The sequence below is a fragment of the Brachionichthys hirsutus genome, chromosome 8 (assembly GCF_040956055.1).
Source record: "Brachionichthys hirsutus isolate HB-005 chromosome 8, CSIRO-AGI_Bhir_v1, whole genome shotgun sequence".
In the NCBI taxonomy this organism is placed as follows: domain Eukaryota; kingdom Metazoa; phylum Chordata; class Actinopteri; order Lophiiformes; family Brachionichthyidae; genus Brachionichthys; species Brachionichthys hirsutus.
This window is the reverse complement of record NC_090904.1, coordinates 4,274,033-4,290,520: the sequence shown is the minus strand read 5'-3', so window position 1 is coordinate 4,290,520 and position 16,488 is coordinate 4,274,033. Positions and strand designations below refer to the sequence as shown.

General features: G+C 40.5%; 1 protein-coding gene across 1 annotated transcript in view; it reads right to left on the bottom strand.

Annotated features, from left to right (window-relative positions):
- Positions 1 to 3,950, bottom strand: part of LOC137898453 (A-type voltage-gated potassium channel KCND3-like) — a 34,157-nt gene extending 30,207 nt beyond the window's left edge. Inside the window, exon 1 of the mRNA XM_068742489.1 lies at positions 2,848 to 3,950. Within this exon, the coding sequence (XP_068598590.1) occupies positions 2,848 to 3,950 (1,103 nt within the window). The remainder of the gene's footprint in view (positions 1 to 2,847) is intronic.
- Between the last annotated feature and the right edge of the window lie 12,538 nt (positions 3,951 to 16,488).

Below are 16,488 nucleotides of genomic sequence, written 5' to 3'. Positions count from 1 at the left end.
AGGAGAGGCATTTTAATCCAGTTAGTTTAGTACTGGAGTTTGGCTGATTCCCAAAACAGGATCTTTACTGAATCAAGTCATAAAAGCAGTACAATAAATGCGCTGAACATCAGCCAGAGAGTTCAACATCATTAGGAACAGAGCGGGAATCTTTTCGTGTCGTATGGGCCGTTTCGACGTCACACTGTGTTTGTTTAATTTGAATCATTGTCATATTTTTTAGGATTTATATACACATGCAATGATGCACACCATTTCTTAGACCAATAAAGTCCAGCAAACATTTGGTGCATTTGAAATTAAATGTTTTTTCCCCCTCCTACGGTCATTTATTTCAAAATATGGCTTGAAAAGGGTAGAGTGAGCACAAGTTACTGTAGTTTTGAGACTTTCCCACCATCACTTTTCAAGCGCATTGAAAGACAGGCAATTTGTGATGGTTTAGCAGGTGAAGTGAAGAACAGGATGGAACACAGCGAAAGGCTGCTTCAGTTATTCCAGTTGTAAGTGAAACTGGAGGAGGCTGCGGGGAAAATACTGCACTTGCAGTACTATTCGAACATATTTTACTGAGCCCATTTACTTGTTAATGTTTGCAGAGACTGCACTATTCCCCCCCCCCCCCCCCCCCATAGGTACGTGGATGGAGTATAGGCTATGGTTGGTTGTGAAGATTAAATGAGGTTGTAGTGCATGATGCTGTAAGCAGTTCAATACTGCACAGATTGATGTTAGCCTGTACAGAAACCAATGTATTGAGCTGTTTAATAAATAAATATATATATATCTTCTTATTTTACAAAGTATCATTTTAGATATATATCCCTTTTTTTTGTTTCTCTTGCACAAAGTCCCAAACTGAATTCATGGAGGCATAAAGCAAGCTTTCTTTTCATTCATCTATATTACTGTTCCAAGGCAAAAACAAGTTTTCATTTAGAAAGAAAGCCCTTTTTGTCTGTGAAGAGCCGAGGAAAATCTGCAGTGTTGTATTACATTTGAAATAATATTTGATATGACACGGAAATATATCTAATTTTGTAGCATTCTGTGACTGTAAACTGAAACATGGTCGAGAATGCTCACCTAATTATAAGCAATGGAAAATGCATCAGATGATAGTTTTGTAATTGCACATGTCCGTCCTTGGTTAGTGAAGAGCCGTAGATAGCTCTCAGAACTGCTTCCTGTTGTTTGGGACATAATAGCTCCATTATGGCCTCGAGCGTAATGCTCGGGGTTCACAATTTGCATAATGTTGTCACCTTGGCACTTTTCATGTGCAGTACAAAGGTACTGTTTTATAGATGCTGTTGCACAGGTGAGGTCAGGTAGCATTGTGTATCTTCTTCAGTAAAGGCTTATGTATGGAGGTCCATCGATAATATATTCATAACCTGAGAATAAACAACAATCGATCTACACAATTCTGAATCTGATAAATCAAGTGAAGGAGTGAAGTTTGTTGCCTTTCAAAGTTTAATCACGACATAAATGTACCAACATATATTAAAACATACTGATAACGTTCATTTTTTTAATGTAATAATACAAACATGCATTATTTAAACCTCTGTGCTGTAACTTTCTGCAGCGGGACACACTTAATTATGTCTATCTGCATACAGAAGCCTCATATCAGCTTAACTGCAGTATTAATAAAAAATAAAAATGGGAGAGAACTGTGGATTTGATTCCACATATCAAAATAACATCATGGGTTGCTTCTTATTATAAAATGGGCATGTGGGCTTTCAGACAATCTTTACTCCTTTAATGGTAATCCGACCTGACCACTTGAAATACTACGACCAAAAAAATTGGCATATTCTCTCTCATCTTCTTTCCCTGAATGACATGTTTTACATTTTTTTTTATCTATAGTTTTTAGGAACTCATAAATATTCTTCCACTTTGCCTTCATAATAGAGCTCTTCACTCAGCCAAACTTTTGGAACACTTTCAAGTTCACCCTGCCATTCATAGCACTAAATCTCAGTAAGCACTTGTGAAAGATTAAGAGTCTGTAGTGGAATCACAATAAAGGTGACAGCGGATCTCTCAATGGAGACCCCCCCCCGGGCACTGCAGAGATCTGACTTTATAATGCAGTTAAACGAATTCCTCAAAGTAATTTTAATACTGAATGCCAGAGCCATAAATATAGTGCTCCTGGTGTGGCATCAATTAGGACAAAAGAAGTGTATGAATGGAGTGCAGGATTTCCCGTGCAAAGATTCAGGGTGATAAACACAGTTACGGATGTCTAAATATCGCAAGGTTGCAGAGGTGGAGAAATTGCAAAGATTTATATCAGGGCCGTTATTAATCATAACCGTTTCTGCCACGAGTGGCATTTCCATCATAGTGGTTCAGATCTTTTTACATTCCTCAGTCAAGTTGAGCGCCGTAATCTCAAAAAGGCAACGTCTGAAGCGGAAAAAAATATTTTTTTAGAAGAAAAACCCTAAACAGAGATCAAGATCAATCATGCACAAATGCTGTCTCACGTGCAGATATTCTTAAATGCGCAGATATAGTTATTCAAACGCTGCCTCATTATTTGGTGAGAGAGTGAGTCAAGGAAAATCCCACAGTACACAAATGTAACAGCGCCCACCTCTACTCGCACTGGCAAGCTCAAATAAGCTGCAGCATACTGTAACATAGTGGAACATGTGGGCAGGCTGTCTGAATGCTCACAGAATATTTAAAGGAGTTCATATAAATTACAAAGCTAATTAGAGCTATCCACCAAAAATAATATTGTTCATCTGTATCTGCATATGAAACAGTATCAATTAAATAATGCTTGACCTGATGGGCGTGCTCACGCCTGTTACTCACCCCAGCGTCGTCATGGTGACAATAGTGTACCAGAAGGAAGCTGGAATGCTGGTGAACTTGCTGGAGCTGGAGCCCTTCTCTGCGTAGAACATGACTGTGGCGAAGATGATGATGGCCATGGTGAGAGAGAAGAGGAGGAAGCCCAGCTCCGAAGCGCAACTCTTCAGCGTGTAACCCAGGATCCGGAGGCCCTGCGAGTGACGGGAGAACTTGAAGATCCGGAACACTCGAAACACGCGCAGGGTCACAAACGCGCCGCTCACGTCCTCGTTGTCGGTCATCACCAGGCCTATGTAGTAGGGCAGGATGGCCACCACGTCGATGATGCTCATCACTGAGCGCATGAAGCGGTAGCGGCTCGGTGCGGCAAACAGGCGCATCAGGTACTCCACGGTGAATATCATCACGCAGGCAGTGTCCATGCAGAAGAACGCCACCGTGTAGCGTTCACCGCAGGGCGTGTCTTTCTGGTTGCCGGTGAAACCGCAGGGCACTGTCTCCACGACATTAGTGATGACTGAGATGGCGATGAAGAACCCGGTGACATAGTAGAAGACAAGGGCCATGGTGGAGGTGTGGGGGTTCTCAAAGGCCCGCCACATGGTCTGCCTGAAGTTCATGTTAGGCAGCTTCTGGTCCTTGTTCTCCTCCTGGTCGTCCTGCAGCCGCTCGAGATTCTCCCTCTTTCTGTCCTTATACTCCTCGTAGCAGCAGTCCCCAATGATCTCAGGGATGATGCCGAAGAAGGTCAACTCCTCATCATAGGCAGAGATGCACTCATGGCGGGGGTAGTGGAGCTTGCCGGTCCGATAGAAGTTGAGAATGCTCCTGAAGGCATCAGGGTCGCGGTCAAAGAAGTACTCTTTGCTTTCCTCACTGTAAAAGAAGTCTTTTTCGGAGCTGCCCAGCAGGGTGTCGGGATAGCGATCCAGTGTGGTTCTCCAGGTCTGGAAACGGCGGCCGCTGACGTTGAGGACGATCAGCTCATCCTGTTTCTTTCTGTTGTCTCTTGGTGCGATGGGCATGGGGCAGTTGGCAACAGGCATCCACCCGATGGCTGCTGCCCGGGCGAAAGGGAGCCATGCCGCCACTCCTGTCGCCATCGTGACTCAGGCTTTGCCGTTGTCCTCTTCAACCTCGCAGCTGAGCTTCCACTAAACCAAAAGGCATCTGAGATAATAAAAAAAAAAAAACATTCAGCCGTGCAGAAACAATTACATTATAGTAGGTTATCAGAATAACATTTTTTAACCTCATGGTACCAAACAAGTTTGAGTTTCTTGGAGTTTTAATCTCAATTAAATTCCCAGCCAGTCTCCGCTGCTTCCTGCCCAAATCTTGGAGGATATGCTCAAAATGTTGTGGGAATGATGACATACTGCAACAATCTAATTGTGATGTTTTCAGAACATAACATGCCCGTTTTAAAGCTTTAATGCCAGAATGTGGTCGGCACAATTCTCGGCGATGTGCATTTTTATATATATAAAACTAAACCCACATTTATTTGCACATATTATTTGCACATATTATTTACAGTGAACACTGTTTATTGGTTGAACAAGCATCAGCCGCTAATTATACTAAAAAAACGGTCCAGACAGAACCCGAGTCTTGAGTATATTTGGGCAGGGGATGTGCTGAACGTTAGGATGGGCAACAACAGACCTGTTGAATCACTTTTGTTCTGTATGTTTTATACAATTACTTTAAATGTAAAAACATCAATGACTGACAGTTTTCTAAAATAATGAGATGATCAAGAGAAGGACATAGAGCGTGTTTTTATCAGGTTGGGGTGCCAACATATGTTTTATCTTTTACAAACATTGAAAATGATTCCTGTAGCTGATTGACATGAAACACACTCGATCAGCTGACGATCTCGTTGTAAAACGCATCGCGGATCTGGAGTCAAACGGATCCATGCAGGCAACACGCAAAACGCACTCACCGATCAAAGCAGAGCGAGGGAGAACAATCCCAACTTTTACACACGGGGGAAAGAGTTTCCGTGAAGACGGAGTCCTCCTACATGGACAGGAGAAGGAGCTTGGATCCGGCCAGAGGAGCGGGACAGCGAGCAGCCCCTCTCCTCCCCGATCGGTCGACAGCAGCAGTGCGCACAAAGCGCACAAAGCGCGGCTGATGGGGCAGGATCAAGCCGTCAATGGAACCACACGGAACCGCAGAGGAAACCGGTCTGGATGCTGCTCTCGTGGGCCTCCTTTTACTTGATTGCACATCGTGGATTCCTTTTGGGTTTTTTTCTCGTCAGTGTTTGTAAAGTGAAATGTGACGGCGAGGAGTAGGGCGCGCCTCTCTCCAGCGCAAAAACTACAATGTGCGCCCCTCGCCGCGCCAGCGCTGTGTCACCAGCCCCCCCCCCCCCCCCCCCCCCGGTCTTATGTGACATCTCCTCAGTCACACTACAGTGAAAACCGTGTGACAGTGGAGTTAATCAATGAATGACAGAAATCAGTAAGGATTTAGGTTTCAGTACTGCAGGCCAAATGAATTATGAAGGTCTTTATCATTTCATTCACTTTCACGATTTTGTTAAATCAGGAGTTGGGTCAATTGAATGTACATCATAAATTTGAGTCATGAAATGGCTTTTCAGTCTGTACATCATGCACAACCCTCCATCCTCCGACTCTCAGTCCTGTGAGGAAATCTTCTCCGCAAGCAGTTGATTCAAAATGGAAGAGAAACCAGTATAAACCAGCATATGGCAAAGCGTTGGATCCTGCAGGCAGTCACCTGATTTGCCAGGTTGGTAATCCACGCTCAGGCTTTTTCCGATTGAAATAACGGCTTGTCACATCTGTGAAAATTCCACTCCTTTTGGAAGACATGAATCCAAAACTCAGACCTTAGATTATTTCTTTTATTACAATTCCAAATGCATTCTCTCATACAAAAAAAGGCAGAGCTCATTAAAACAAAACAATACCAGTTACACTAGAAAACAACTAACCACAAAGTAATTATAAGTTAAGTACTGCACTGAAAGTTCCCTCAACACGACTTTTTCTCAAACAAACTTTAATCACCAAACTGTGAACAAAGAGTATTGTGGGTGTCGAATGGATCTTCATCATCAGACAAGAACAGGCTCCCAGCTCCACTGTTTCTCCCTCCAAACTCACACTTCAGTCCCCGGCAGCAGGGTCTGTGGACACCTCCAGGGACTGCCGTGGCTGGAGGAGGACGGCGCTTGAAAGGATGGCCTTGTGTGTCTGAGAAGAGAGACAGCAAGATAAAGAACGGACACAAGAGCGCGAGACTGTGCGGCCTTGGTGTTAAAACAGACGGGCCATTGATGGAGTCCGGTGCGTTCAGATGTTCTGATGAAGATCTGGAACCTTTTAAAAATATTTAGAAACCAAGTTTGAACGTCTTTTCATTTTGAAGAGTTTCATATGCACATCTTTTGTGGTCTTTGGGCACCTTCGGAGTCCATGAGTGAAAATATTTTTTTGGTATTTCTCTCTTTTTTCCCACATTTCCTCTGTACTAAATGCACTCGGAAAATAGAACCCTTCTGAAAGCAATAAGGAGAAATCATGAGGCACAAAATCAATACAAACAAAAACAGTGCCTTGGTTTTATCAAAAGCTTCCATCCATACTCTGATTTTGAAATGAATAAGTAATACACCTAAAAAAAAGTAAAAAATAATCAGTAAGGTCTGGATTTTAAGGCAATATGAGAATTAGTTTAAGCAGATTCATTCTTTAATTTCAGATTTTAAAATGTATCATTGTAATCGGCCAAATTACGGGGCATTTCACAGTAACTAGCATACTTCAAGTATTTCATCAAATGCAATGGAACATATATTAATTGGTGGTAATTTACAGAACAAATCTTTGTTAGTGGTTGGTTTCTCAACAACTTGTTCATTTTCTTATAGCACAGGGGGTTGTGTTTGTGCAGGAGGTGAGATGCACCTGGACGAGCTGACGGTTTATCAAATTGAGAGCAAACAGTTCACCTATAGTAAATTGAATGTTTTTTTGTTGGTGGGAGAACGCTGGAGAACCGACCCATGAGAACATGCAACATCCTCACATCCCATAATGCCCTAATCAGTCAGACGGAACCTTTCCGTAGAGAGTAAAACAGACAAATAATAAAAGATATATTTAAAAAGAGAAGTGCATCATGAAACCTGGTGAGTCAGTTCAACACAGTTTTTGAACGATTCCCTTATGTAACTTTATTCATGCAAATAACTTAAAATAACATGAAATTATTTGGTTTGAATAAAAAAAAGCTTCTTATCAGTTCAATTGAAACAGAGAGTCAATGCGTTTGTTGAATCGGGTCATAGTCTTTGGATCTGAAGTGTTTCCAAGGTTTTCTGGTACAGATGAGAAAAAAGATTTTTGTACTCATGGAAAGAAAAACACGAGGACATTCTTTTTCTTTAATATTTAAAGCCGGGCTCATTCTAGCAGCATTACAGAGGTCGTAAAAGCATGTGTTAGCAAGGTTAGTCATGTCAAAGTGCACAATCTGCAGCTAGGTTTGCAACGCATCATTACATTTTATAACACTACACAAATATTCAAATAATTCCAGGAAATATCATCATGCAATTTCTTTCAACAGCACAAAAGCAGCATCTGCACTGCCTGCTGATCGGATGAGAGGTATTTGAAGGATTATGGCCCAGTGAATGACCACATTTATGATGGAAGCGAATCTGAGGACGTTCTGTTTGTGACATTTATTATCGCTATTTCTAGTTTTGACTGAGGCATTTGGATTAAAGTAAATTGCTCATTCTTTTGACATTTGATTCAAGATTATTTCAGAGTTGCGTGCATTTTTCAGGTTGTTTTCATGGTTGTATTAGCAAAACATTTGCCTTTGACCTTCAACTGTGGCATTCGTTTATGATGAATATTATAAATGGATTTTGTATAGAAATATAAATGCATGTATAAATTACTTCAAATTCTCAATATTTGTGTTTACAGCTTTCACAAAACAGCAGCCTCACTTGATCTCTGGAGAAAAACTAACCTTTAAGACATTGGATAGTGACCACTCTTCTACACATTGCAGACAACAATACCTTTTGCGGTAGCTGTGAATCTTTCATGAGTGGCTGATGCCAACGTTTCATAACTAGACAGCTTTCACAGAGTGTAGGTAAGCAGCTCAGTCCCTCCGCTGTGAAGCTCACGTCTTAATGCAATTTCAATCTGACTTCAAGCTCTCTGTGGCACACTTCCTTTTCTTCACAAATCTGTAATTCAGCTCACCTCCACAGAGAGGCATATAGCATATAGAAGTGAATAGAGTGAAAGAAGCACAGATGTGGTGAAAGTAAAGTAAAGAAGGTGAATACTGGCCACAGGTGTTCCTCAGACAATTACGAGCCATATGAACAGCTGGAGAGGCAGGAACAACAAAGGAAACAACAAAGAAACGAGCCAATGGAGCGATGGCGGTTTCTGAATCATTCAGCTTGTGAAAAATTTGAGCGTGTATCTCAAAGCTAACCTTCATTTTGGCACAGAATAGTCCCAAAGAGATTGTGTGGGTGTGGAAAAGAAAGGGTTAAAATGAAAGGCGGTAGCTTTGATTTTGCAGTCATCTTTTGACTCACGCACAAATAGATCTGAGCCTTCAGAGGTTTCTTTGTCTGAAATACAAACCTCTAAGTCTGCATCTTTCATTCTACTGATCCAAACTTATATTATGGAGACAGAGAAAATGTGGGAACAATAGAGACCAAGGATAAATTAACCGGGTTGTTCACCAACAACATCAGGCAGGCTATGACGCAGAGCAGCTGCTGCTGCTCAAGCACCGTATTTTCAATAAAATTATTTTGCCTCTGAGCAACATTTTACCTCCCAGATCATACAAGTCTTCAAAAATCTATCTTAATTATCCTGGACACGACTGCCACCATCCAGTCACTCACTCATCACTCATCTTCATCCACTTATCCAGGGATGGGTCGCCGGGGGCAACAGCTCCAGCAAAGGACCCCAAATTTCCCTTTCCCGGGCCGCCTCAACTGGCTTCTTTCGACGCCGCGGAGCAGCGGCTCCGTGACCATCCAGCCACGGATTGTCCTCCGCTGATTGAATAATTAAAACCAAATTAAATTCAAGTTAAATTAAGTTAAAAATTATATAAAATAGCAGAAACGAGATTTGTTAAAAATGTGCTGACATGTTTAAGGCCTGGATGTCCACCAGCCACAAGGGGCAAAGATATTTTGCTTCACTGTACATTTTTTTTATTAGTCAATAAATTGTTGTTCTTTTTAGAACATAGGCTGAACAACTTGGAAGAAATTCACAATGATATTTCAATAAACTAGGCAGCACTGAAGCAGTGATTCAATCGCTACTGAACCGGCGGGCAATCTAATTTGGACTCTTTCGAACATGATTAAGCGTTAAAATCATTTCAGCAACAAAATTAAGAGTCTTGAAACTAAACGCTAAGCTCATCCAGCGTGCAACATTCTCACAGTGACAATGCTCAAATGAGATCTTGAGCTTCTCCATGTTCAGTGTCTGAATGAAAACACACACACAGGGCTAGTAGACATGCAATGAGCGACGGTAGCGTGGCGAGAAGCCACATGGCAGCGCCATTGGATCAAGTTGAGGGGTTCAGTGGCTTGCTTAAGGGCACCTTGGCTGTGCCTGGAATATGAACCACCCTTCCAATCACCAGTCCACACTCGAAGAACTCCAAGACAAGCTACTGCCGCCAGAAGCATGGCCTCATCTGGGATTTGAACCCAGGACCTCTCGCAAATTAAACGAGAATCACAGCCCGAGACCAACAAGCCACTTTAACGAGATCGTTACCGACCCTGTTCCGTTTTCAATCCCTGATCTGCATCCTACTTTCTTTTTGTGTGTGCATATAGGAACCCTTTACTCTGAACGGAGAAAAGAATAGCAGCGGATAATTTAAGATTTATAAATAGGCTGCTTATTCAGCCCATCCTGCACGTTAGAAAAAAAAGTTATCTTCCTACTGCAGACTCTTTCGCAGCATGGTTAGATGTGCTGCTTTAAATCAGAATCTTCTGAGTAGCGCCATTACAATCAGGAAGTCATATTTTTGTAATCACCTTGTAACTGACAGGAGTATAAAGATCTGAGATCCGTTCATTTTGTAAAAATCATGTCATATTTTTACACGTTTTTAAAGATTTTGCTGAATTCAGGCTTATAGAGTTATCTTAACCTTGAGATTCTGGACATGCGCCACTCACAGAAGTAATAAATCTGATCGTGCAACCAGAAAGGTAGTTTCCATATTCTGGTGTATCCTACACAGATCTTTGTGGAACACACACACAGTGTACCAATAATTGCTTTGTAACTTTGAGCTATGGATGTAACCAGTTTAATTTGCAGAACAGACTGTTGCACAATTTGTCCTATTTTAACTGCATGTTTTGCCTCTTTGTAAATGGTGTAAGTCTCGTGAGCAATGCGGCACCTTCTATTTGAAGTCAACTCTGGGGAGTGTTGAGAAGGCGATCCAACCGCATCTATTCTCAGAGCAACTTGCTTCTCATCAGTTTCAGCATATGATAATATAGCAGTTATGTTTGGAGCGGTTATTGCAAGTTAAACCTTGCCAATGTGGAAGATGGAAACTGTGCCTGAGCGAAATGGCAAACATATTATATGTGGAGATAATGAGCTTGTACAGCAAAGATGGAGGAGTTGAAATTTGTGCTGAAAATTGAGTTCCGTGAGGACGAAAGTAAACCTAGTTGGCGATTCTCTTCTTTCTCGCTAAATGCCCTGCTTTGTATTTAGTTTAATCGAGACTATTTATGATTTCCTGTTTTTGTTCTTCTGTGTGTATTCCTTTAATGTTCACAATGCAAAAATCCATTAACATGCACGCAAATAATAGAAATTCACATCAAGGTTACTTTGATCAATAGAAAAAACAAACAAATCCCACATATTTCAGACATGCAATTTTTTAAGATATTAATTGACTTTAGTAGGATTACACTACAGATACTTGATTTTCATGAGAAGTGTTGCATGGGTTGGGCATTGAAGAGCGAATTAAATTCCTGCATGGACTGGATGGATGGAGGGCTGGGACATGCGCCATGGATGAAATGTAATTTTGGAGGCAATCTACATAAAGGACAAACTGCATCACTTCCTTTACCATTGTTAAAAAGGATGTTTTTCATAATTTTGATTATAAATGATTTACTGGATAGATTTTCATTAACTGCAATGTAAGGATGTTGCTTGAACCAATTCCAGACATTCATTTATTTGGAGTGGATCCATGATTTCTCTTCACTTACATTAAGATAATCAGCCTCTTTGGAATAACATCTGCTTCATTAATGAAAAATAAAGGGCAGATTATATGATACTGAAAATAATCCTTACTTGAAGATCAATATATAATTTTATTTTTTTATAATTAGATTTTCGCTTTCAGAGCTGAATCTAAACCATTAACTTTTTATGAGGCAGTTTCACTTCAAATGTCAATGCTGAGAGCCCAGCATAGAAGTGTATGTGCGCGTTGAGTCGAGATGTGAGGTATAATGTAGAGATGACATTTAGATATTTCCGGGGACACGGTGGGTTTTAGCTTTAAAGCTACAAACCTGCTTTGAAACATGGACTTCAAACATCAAACTATTTAAACTGGCTGCTTTGCTGAGGACACTGAGGGTTTTAGACTTTATCCTTTATAGAAAATCAAGGTTGCAATCCAATGTCTACATTTATATCCTTCATAGAAGAAATGTTTTCAGCACTCATCACTTGTCAGACGATACTGAATATTTATACATATGCATACATACAGCAGCAAGCTGACATTTGATTATCTCATTTGCAGTGACTTTACACGGATTGGCTTCTTGGATGATCTCAAGGCAGGTTTAGTTCCCATACGCACAGCATGAGATTAAATGTGGTAAACTTCAAAGAGGAATATTAAACAACCAATACAATAAGCCAATAACTTCCATCACAGTAACAGCAATACACAAAACATATGCAAGCGAAAAAACACCCATTTAACAGTAAACTACAAATTCAACCTCAAGCAGTACATGAATGGTAAACAAATATTGGTCCACACTCAACAACAACAAACAATAAAATATGCCTACAAAGAATGCATCAATGGAAACGACTCACAAATAAACGGCGCCTCTCTGAGTCTTTCACGCCGCGAGAGTCAGTGTCTTGAAGTTGCTGTCTTGGAGAAAGCCATGCCTGTTGCTGGCTCCAGAATGGCATCCGCTCATTAGCTCACATGGCCCTCTTCACAAAGTCTGAGCTGCATCGTGCAATCATGGGTTGTGAATCTGATTGGTCCAAGGAAAATCTGTCACCATACCCAGAACCTCATTGGCCCAAAGGTCATCAAGGCCAAACAGGAAATAAACTCTTTGCTGTCACAAAATGTGTTTTTCTGTACAAAATACTAAATCAAAAATGTGCTTCACAAGTCAAGAAATTCTCTTTACGGCAATAAAAACTTGAAAAAAACTAAACTTACAAAATACAATTTCTCTGTGTAGGGATATCTTACCTTCCATATGATCTTGTAATCCTAAACCTGATGACATATTATATCCAGTTCTATTTGGCTATTATTATACCTCATTTATAAAAGCTCTGTCACTAACCTTATTCTGGGTCTTTAATTTCCATCTCAATTAGATTAGTGAGAAGTATGACTGAGCACTTAAACATTTTGCGCAGCGGATCCCAGACATTTCTGGCTGTGGCCGGTTTCCTCCCAGCGTGGCATGTGTGTAATTTATTTGTGGGAAATGCCTCATCTAAATACCTTTTAAAGATTTGTTTTCTTCATATTCCCCATCTACTATGAAAAACGTTTCATATAACAAAAAATGTATTCAAGTTTCTTCAATATCTGTTGCAAATGCTTCCCACTGCAATTTGTCTGACAGCTCAGATGTTCCCATGTTTTTTTTCCCCCCACTGATGAAAATGACAGAATGTGGTGCTTTGTTGAAGGACTAAAAGAACAAATAATGACAAGAGCCAGACAGAAAAAAAAAAAAAAAAAACATTCTACTTCAACTGGTTTGATCGGGTCTTTGAATCAATCGTTCTGGGGAGTGATAATGACAAAGCTGGAGGTAAACACGAGAACATATGAGGAGTCACAACCTGCAATTTCACAACAAAGAGAGAATAACATTACTCACCGGTAAAGCTGGGAAGCGTTTAACGACAGCTCAGAGAGGATATGTGCATCACACATACTTTAATCAATTCGATATATCCCAATCACAATCATGAAATTCATCGTGTCTCACACAATATTGTTATTCAGACATCTGGCCAAGTGGCTCCAATATAAAGTTTCACTTCGTCGTGGATGAGCCGTGTTCGCTCAGATTTGAGTTTTCTTGCAGGAAGACACCCAAAATCCTCTCCAGCAGACCTCTCATACCGAGGAATGCTTTGGAAACCCTCAGCGTTTGTGTCTCTGAGTCAATAACGGCACCGTGTCAGCGTTAAAGTGGCTTTCAGAAGCACTGCAACCAGCCTCTGTCCTTTGGGATACCTCCACCTGCCCAAAAAGCAATATATCTTTATACCATTGATCAGTTACAATTATATTCTGTGAGAAGAAAGCATAAAAAATGTGTACTGTAAAATCATAACGCTCAAGACTAGATTGTGATTTATGACAGAATTTATTATTGAGAAGGAAAGCACATTTCACGGCGCAACAGACTGAGTTCCTATTACGCTTTAAATCAAACGCTGCATGCACTTTATTTATGAAACACCAGCCATCGTGCGATTTCAGAAAGTCAGCTCTTCTGACTCACTTTTGAAGACTGGACAAAATTAATAATGAGAAAGAAAAATCACAATTTCTTTTTAAACTTTTCCCTGAAAGGCTGTGTGGCTGAACATTTTCTTTCCAAAGCCACAGAAGAAAAAGATAAAAAGTGCCTTTCATGACTTCTCATAGCTAAAATATTTACTACAAAACAGGTAATCTGATTCAGTTCCATAAAACTGCACCTAATATCCATGCCTGCCCCATGCTTTGAGTGCGTTTAATCTGCTGAGCAATACTTTACATTACTCACAAACATGTTTCTTCAATATTAAATAAAACTATTGACTTAGATGAGCATCATTAAATGCACTCTTTGTGTTTGTTACAGAGGGCTAGACGTAGGGATTTAGAATTTTGGACAGGGTTAGATCCATTATATGATTAAATTGCCACCATGATTTTGCCCGAAAAATCAGATTACATTTTTCATGTCCTGTATATCACTTAATCTTGTTACACAGTACTTAGAATATCATTTGGGAAATTACATCATTATTATATTTCCACCTTGTGATTATTAATTGTCTGAATCAATGGTATTGATCATGTTTATATAACCATAAATGCTTTTCTTAAAGCCCAGCAGACTGTGTGGACTATAGTGAGTCCTATGTTTTGGTTCATTTATTTATGAGGGAAGGAAATGATCCTTTTCATTACTTCATATACATCATAAAGGACAGTTCAAGGTTTGGAAGCTATTCAGACTGAGGACGTATTTGAGTTTTAGATGGCAATCATTTTCACAGTAATTATATTAAATCAAACTTGATCGGCCCTTTGGTGCCTCAAAGCTGTCAAACTTGCTCGATGCATTTCACCCCACTAAAACAACTCACCTTCAGGAAAATGAGAAGTGTATTCAGTTCAGATAGGATCGTAAAACTCCCCAAGTCCCTCGCTGATCAAAACACGCTTGGTTTATAACTCACAAACCATGATATAAAAAAGAATACAGAGGGCTTTCAAGCGGATGGGGCTATTTTGGGGAGAAAGGACCCTTCTTATATAGTTGGTTCAATTATCACCCAGGGGGCTGATAAATCATGTCGAATGTGCCAAACCTCCGTTTGTCTGTTCTCTTGTAAGCCGGTGATTTTGTCGTTGGCTCCATTTCCGTCAGCTTATGTTGATGTGGGACACAGTTTAACGGAACACCTCACAAATCAGAACAGTTATGTGTTTCCTTCCAGAGATCATACTCATTATTTTGTGATTCAGGTGGCCATATGGTTGAATAATAGAGATAACAGAGAGCATCTTTCTTGTTTTGCATAATTGGCAAGGTCCAGTCAATGTCTTGGGTCGTTCAAAGCGTTGTACGAGGCTGTGGAACCCTGCTGACAGTGAATACCTGAATTTAATTCTACATCCAGCTATTGCCCACATGCTTATGAAACAAGTTGAGCTGTAATAATGACACAGGCGGCTTTTTTTTGAAGACGTACTCTGGAGGCATGCAAATGATTAATCGGGGGTGCTTCAAGGTCAATTTGCATTAAACATGGCCACCGGCAAAACAAATCGCTTTTCCACCCTTAAACTTCTCAACAGCTACACACACACATTATCAGGTGCCCTGAGCACACAGACAGCCGTGTGTTGCTGATAGACTGACTCACCAAGGGGAATTGAAAGGCTACATCTTCCCACGCACTTGAATGCATCATCTATACAGGGAATCAGATGCAAATGAAAGAAGTGACAAATATGGCTCAATTGATGAATAATTAAAACCCCGACAGAACTGGGTGCCAGGCAACAGATGCTGAAACTGCCTCAGATTAGGTCTTAGATTGTCGATGGTGCCTGCCAAGACTCCGATGCTATGTTTACGCCTCACTCTCCGTCCCTTCTGTGATCGTGTCCGTGCCACCAAGGTGCGTCACCTCCACGTTACGTCTGCGACGGAATGCCAGGTGTGAAATGGAGATGAGATACCCACTAGGAATGCCAGAGTACTTTTACTGAAGTAAGGAATGATATGGAAGAAAGAAGAGAAACTCAGCTGTCGTAGATTATCCATTCACGCTTGATTGGGATCCCAGATTTTACAGGTTGAAAAGGGGGATTTTTCTGTTTGAGAGAAACCTTTGAAACATTTCCTATTGATGAAACCTGGAGCAGTTTCCTCCGACTGAGCCTACCCCGAGGGGAATTATTCTTTGTTATAAAAGCAGCTATTTTGAATGTCAAAGTGTAATGTTTTTCACAGCATTTCCTCTGTGCTGATCTTAATGTCAATGTTGTGATTCAGAACCCCCAGTGAAAGCCGAGACGCCTTTGGAAAAAGAAACCCTGACTTGATAAAAACACCTGAGTCAGCGATTATGTCTGAAATAATAAGAGACAAAATACTGGTCAAGTTTGGAGTGGAAAAAAAAAGAAGTTGCTCTGACTCTACAAAGTTTTGGCTCAGTTTTGTTTCAAAAATATTGACTGTAGAAATTATTTGCGAGTAATACACAATATATATATATATACTGTATACATACTGTACTCTATAAATATATAACAAATAAATGTTTTATGCTTTGATCCAACAACAGTCCAACATTGACAAAATCTCTAGCCTGTGCAATTTTAAGCCGATTATTTCTGAGCCCATACTTTTCAACACCAAAACAACGTAAATGGAAAACTTTACACTTTAAATTGTCTAGCAAATTGAGATAGGAGGACAAGAGAAAACGGCTCAGAGGACGCTGGTTTTCCAAAGCAGCCGGTCGGCAGTCCGAACAGAAACGCATAATTGAAGAG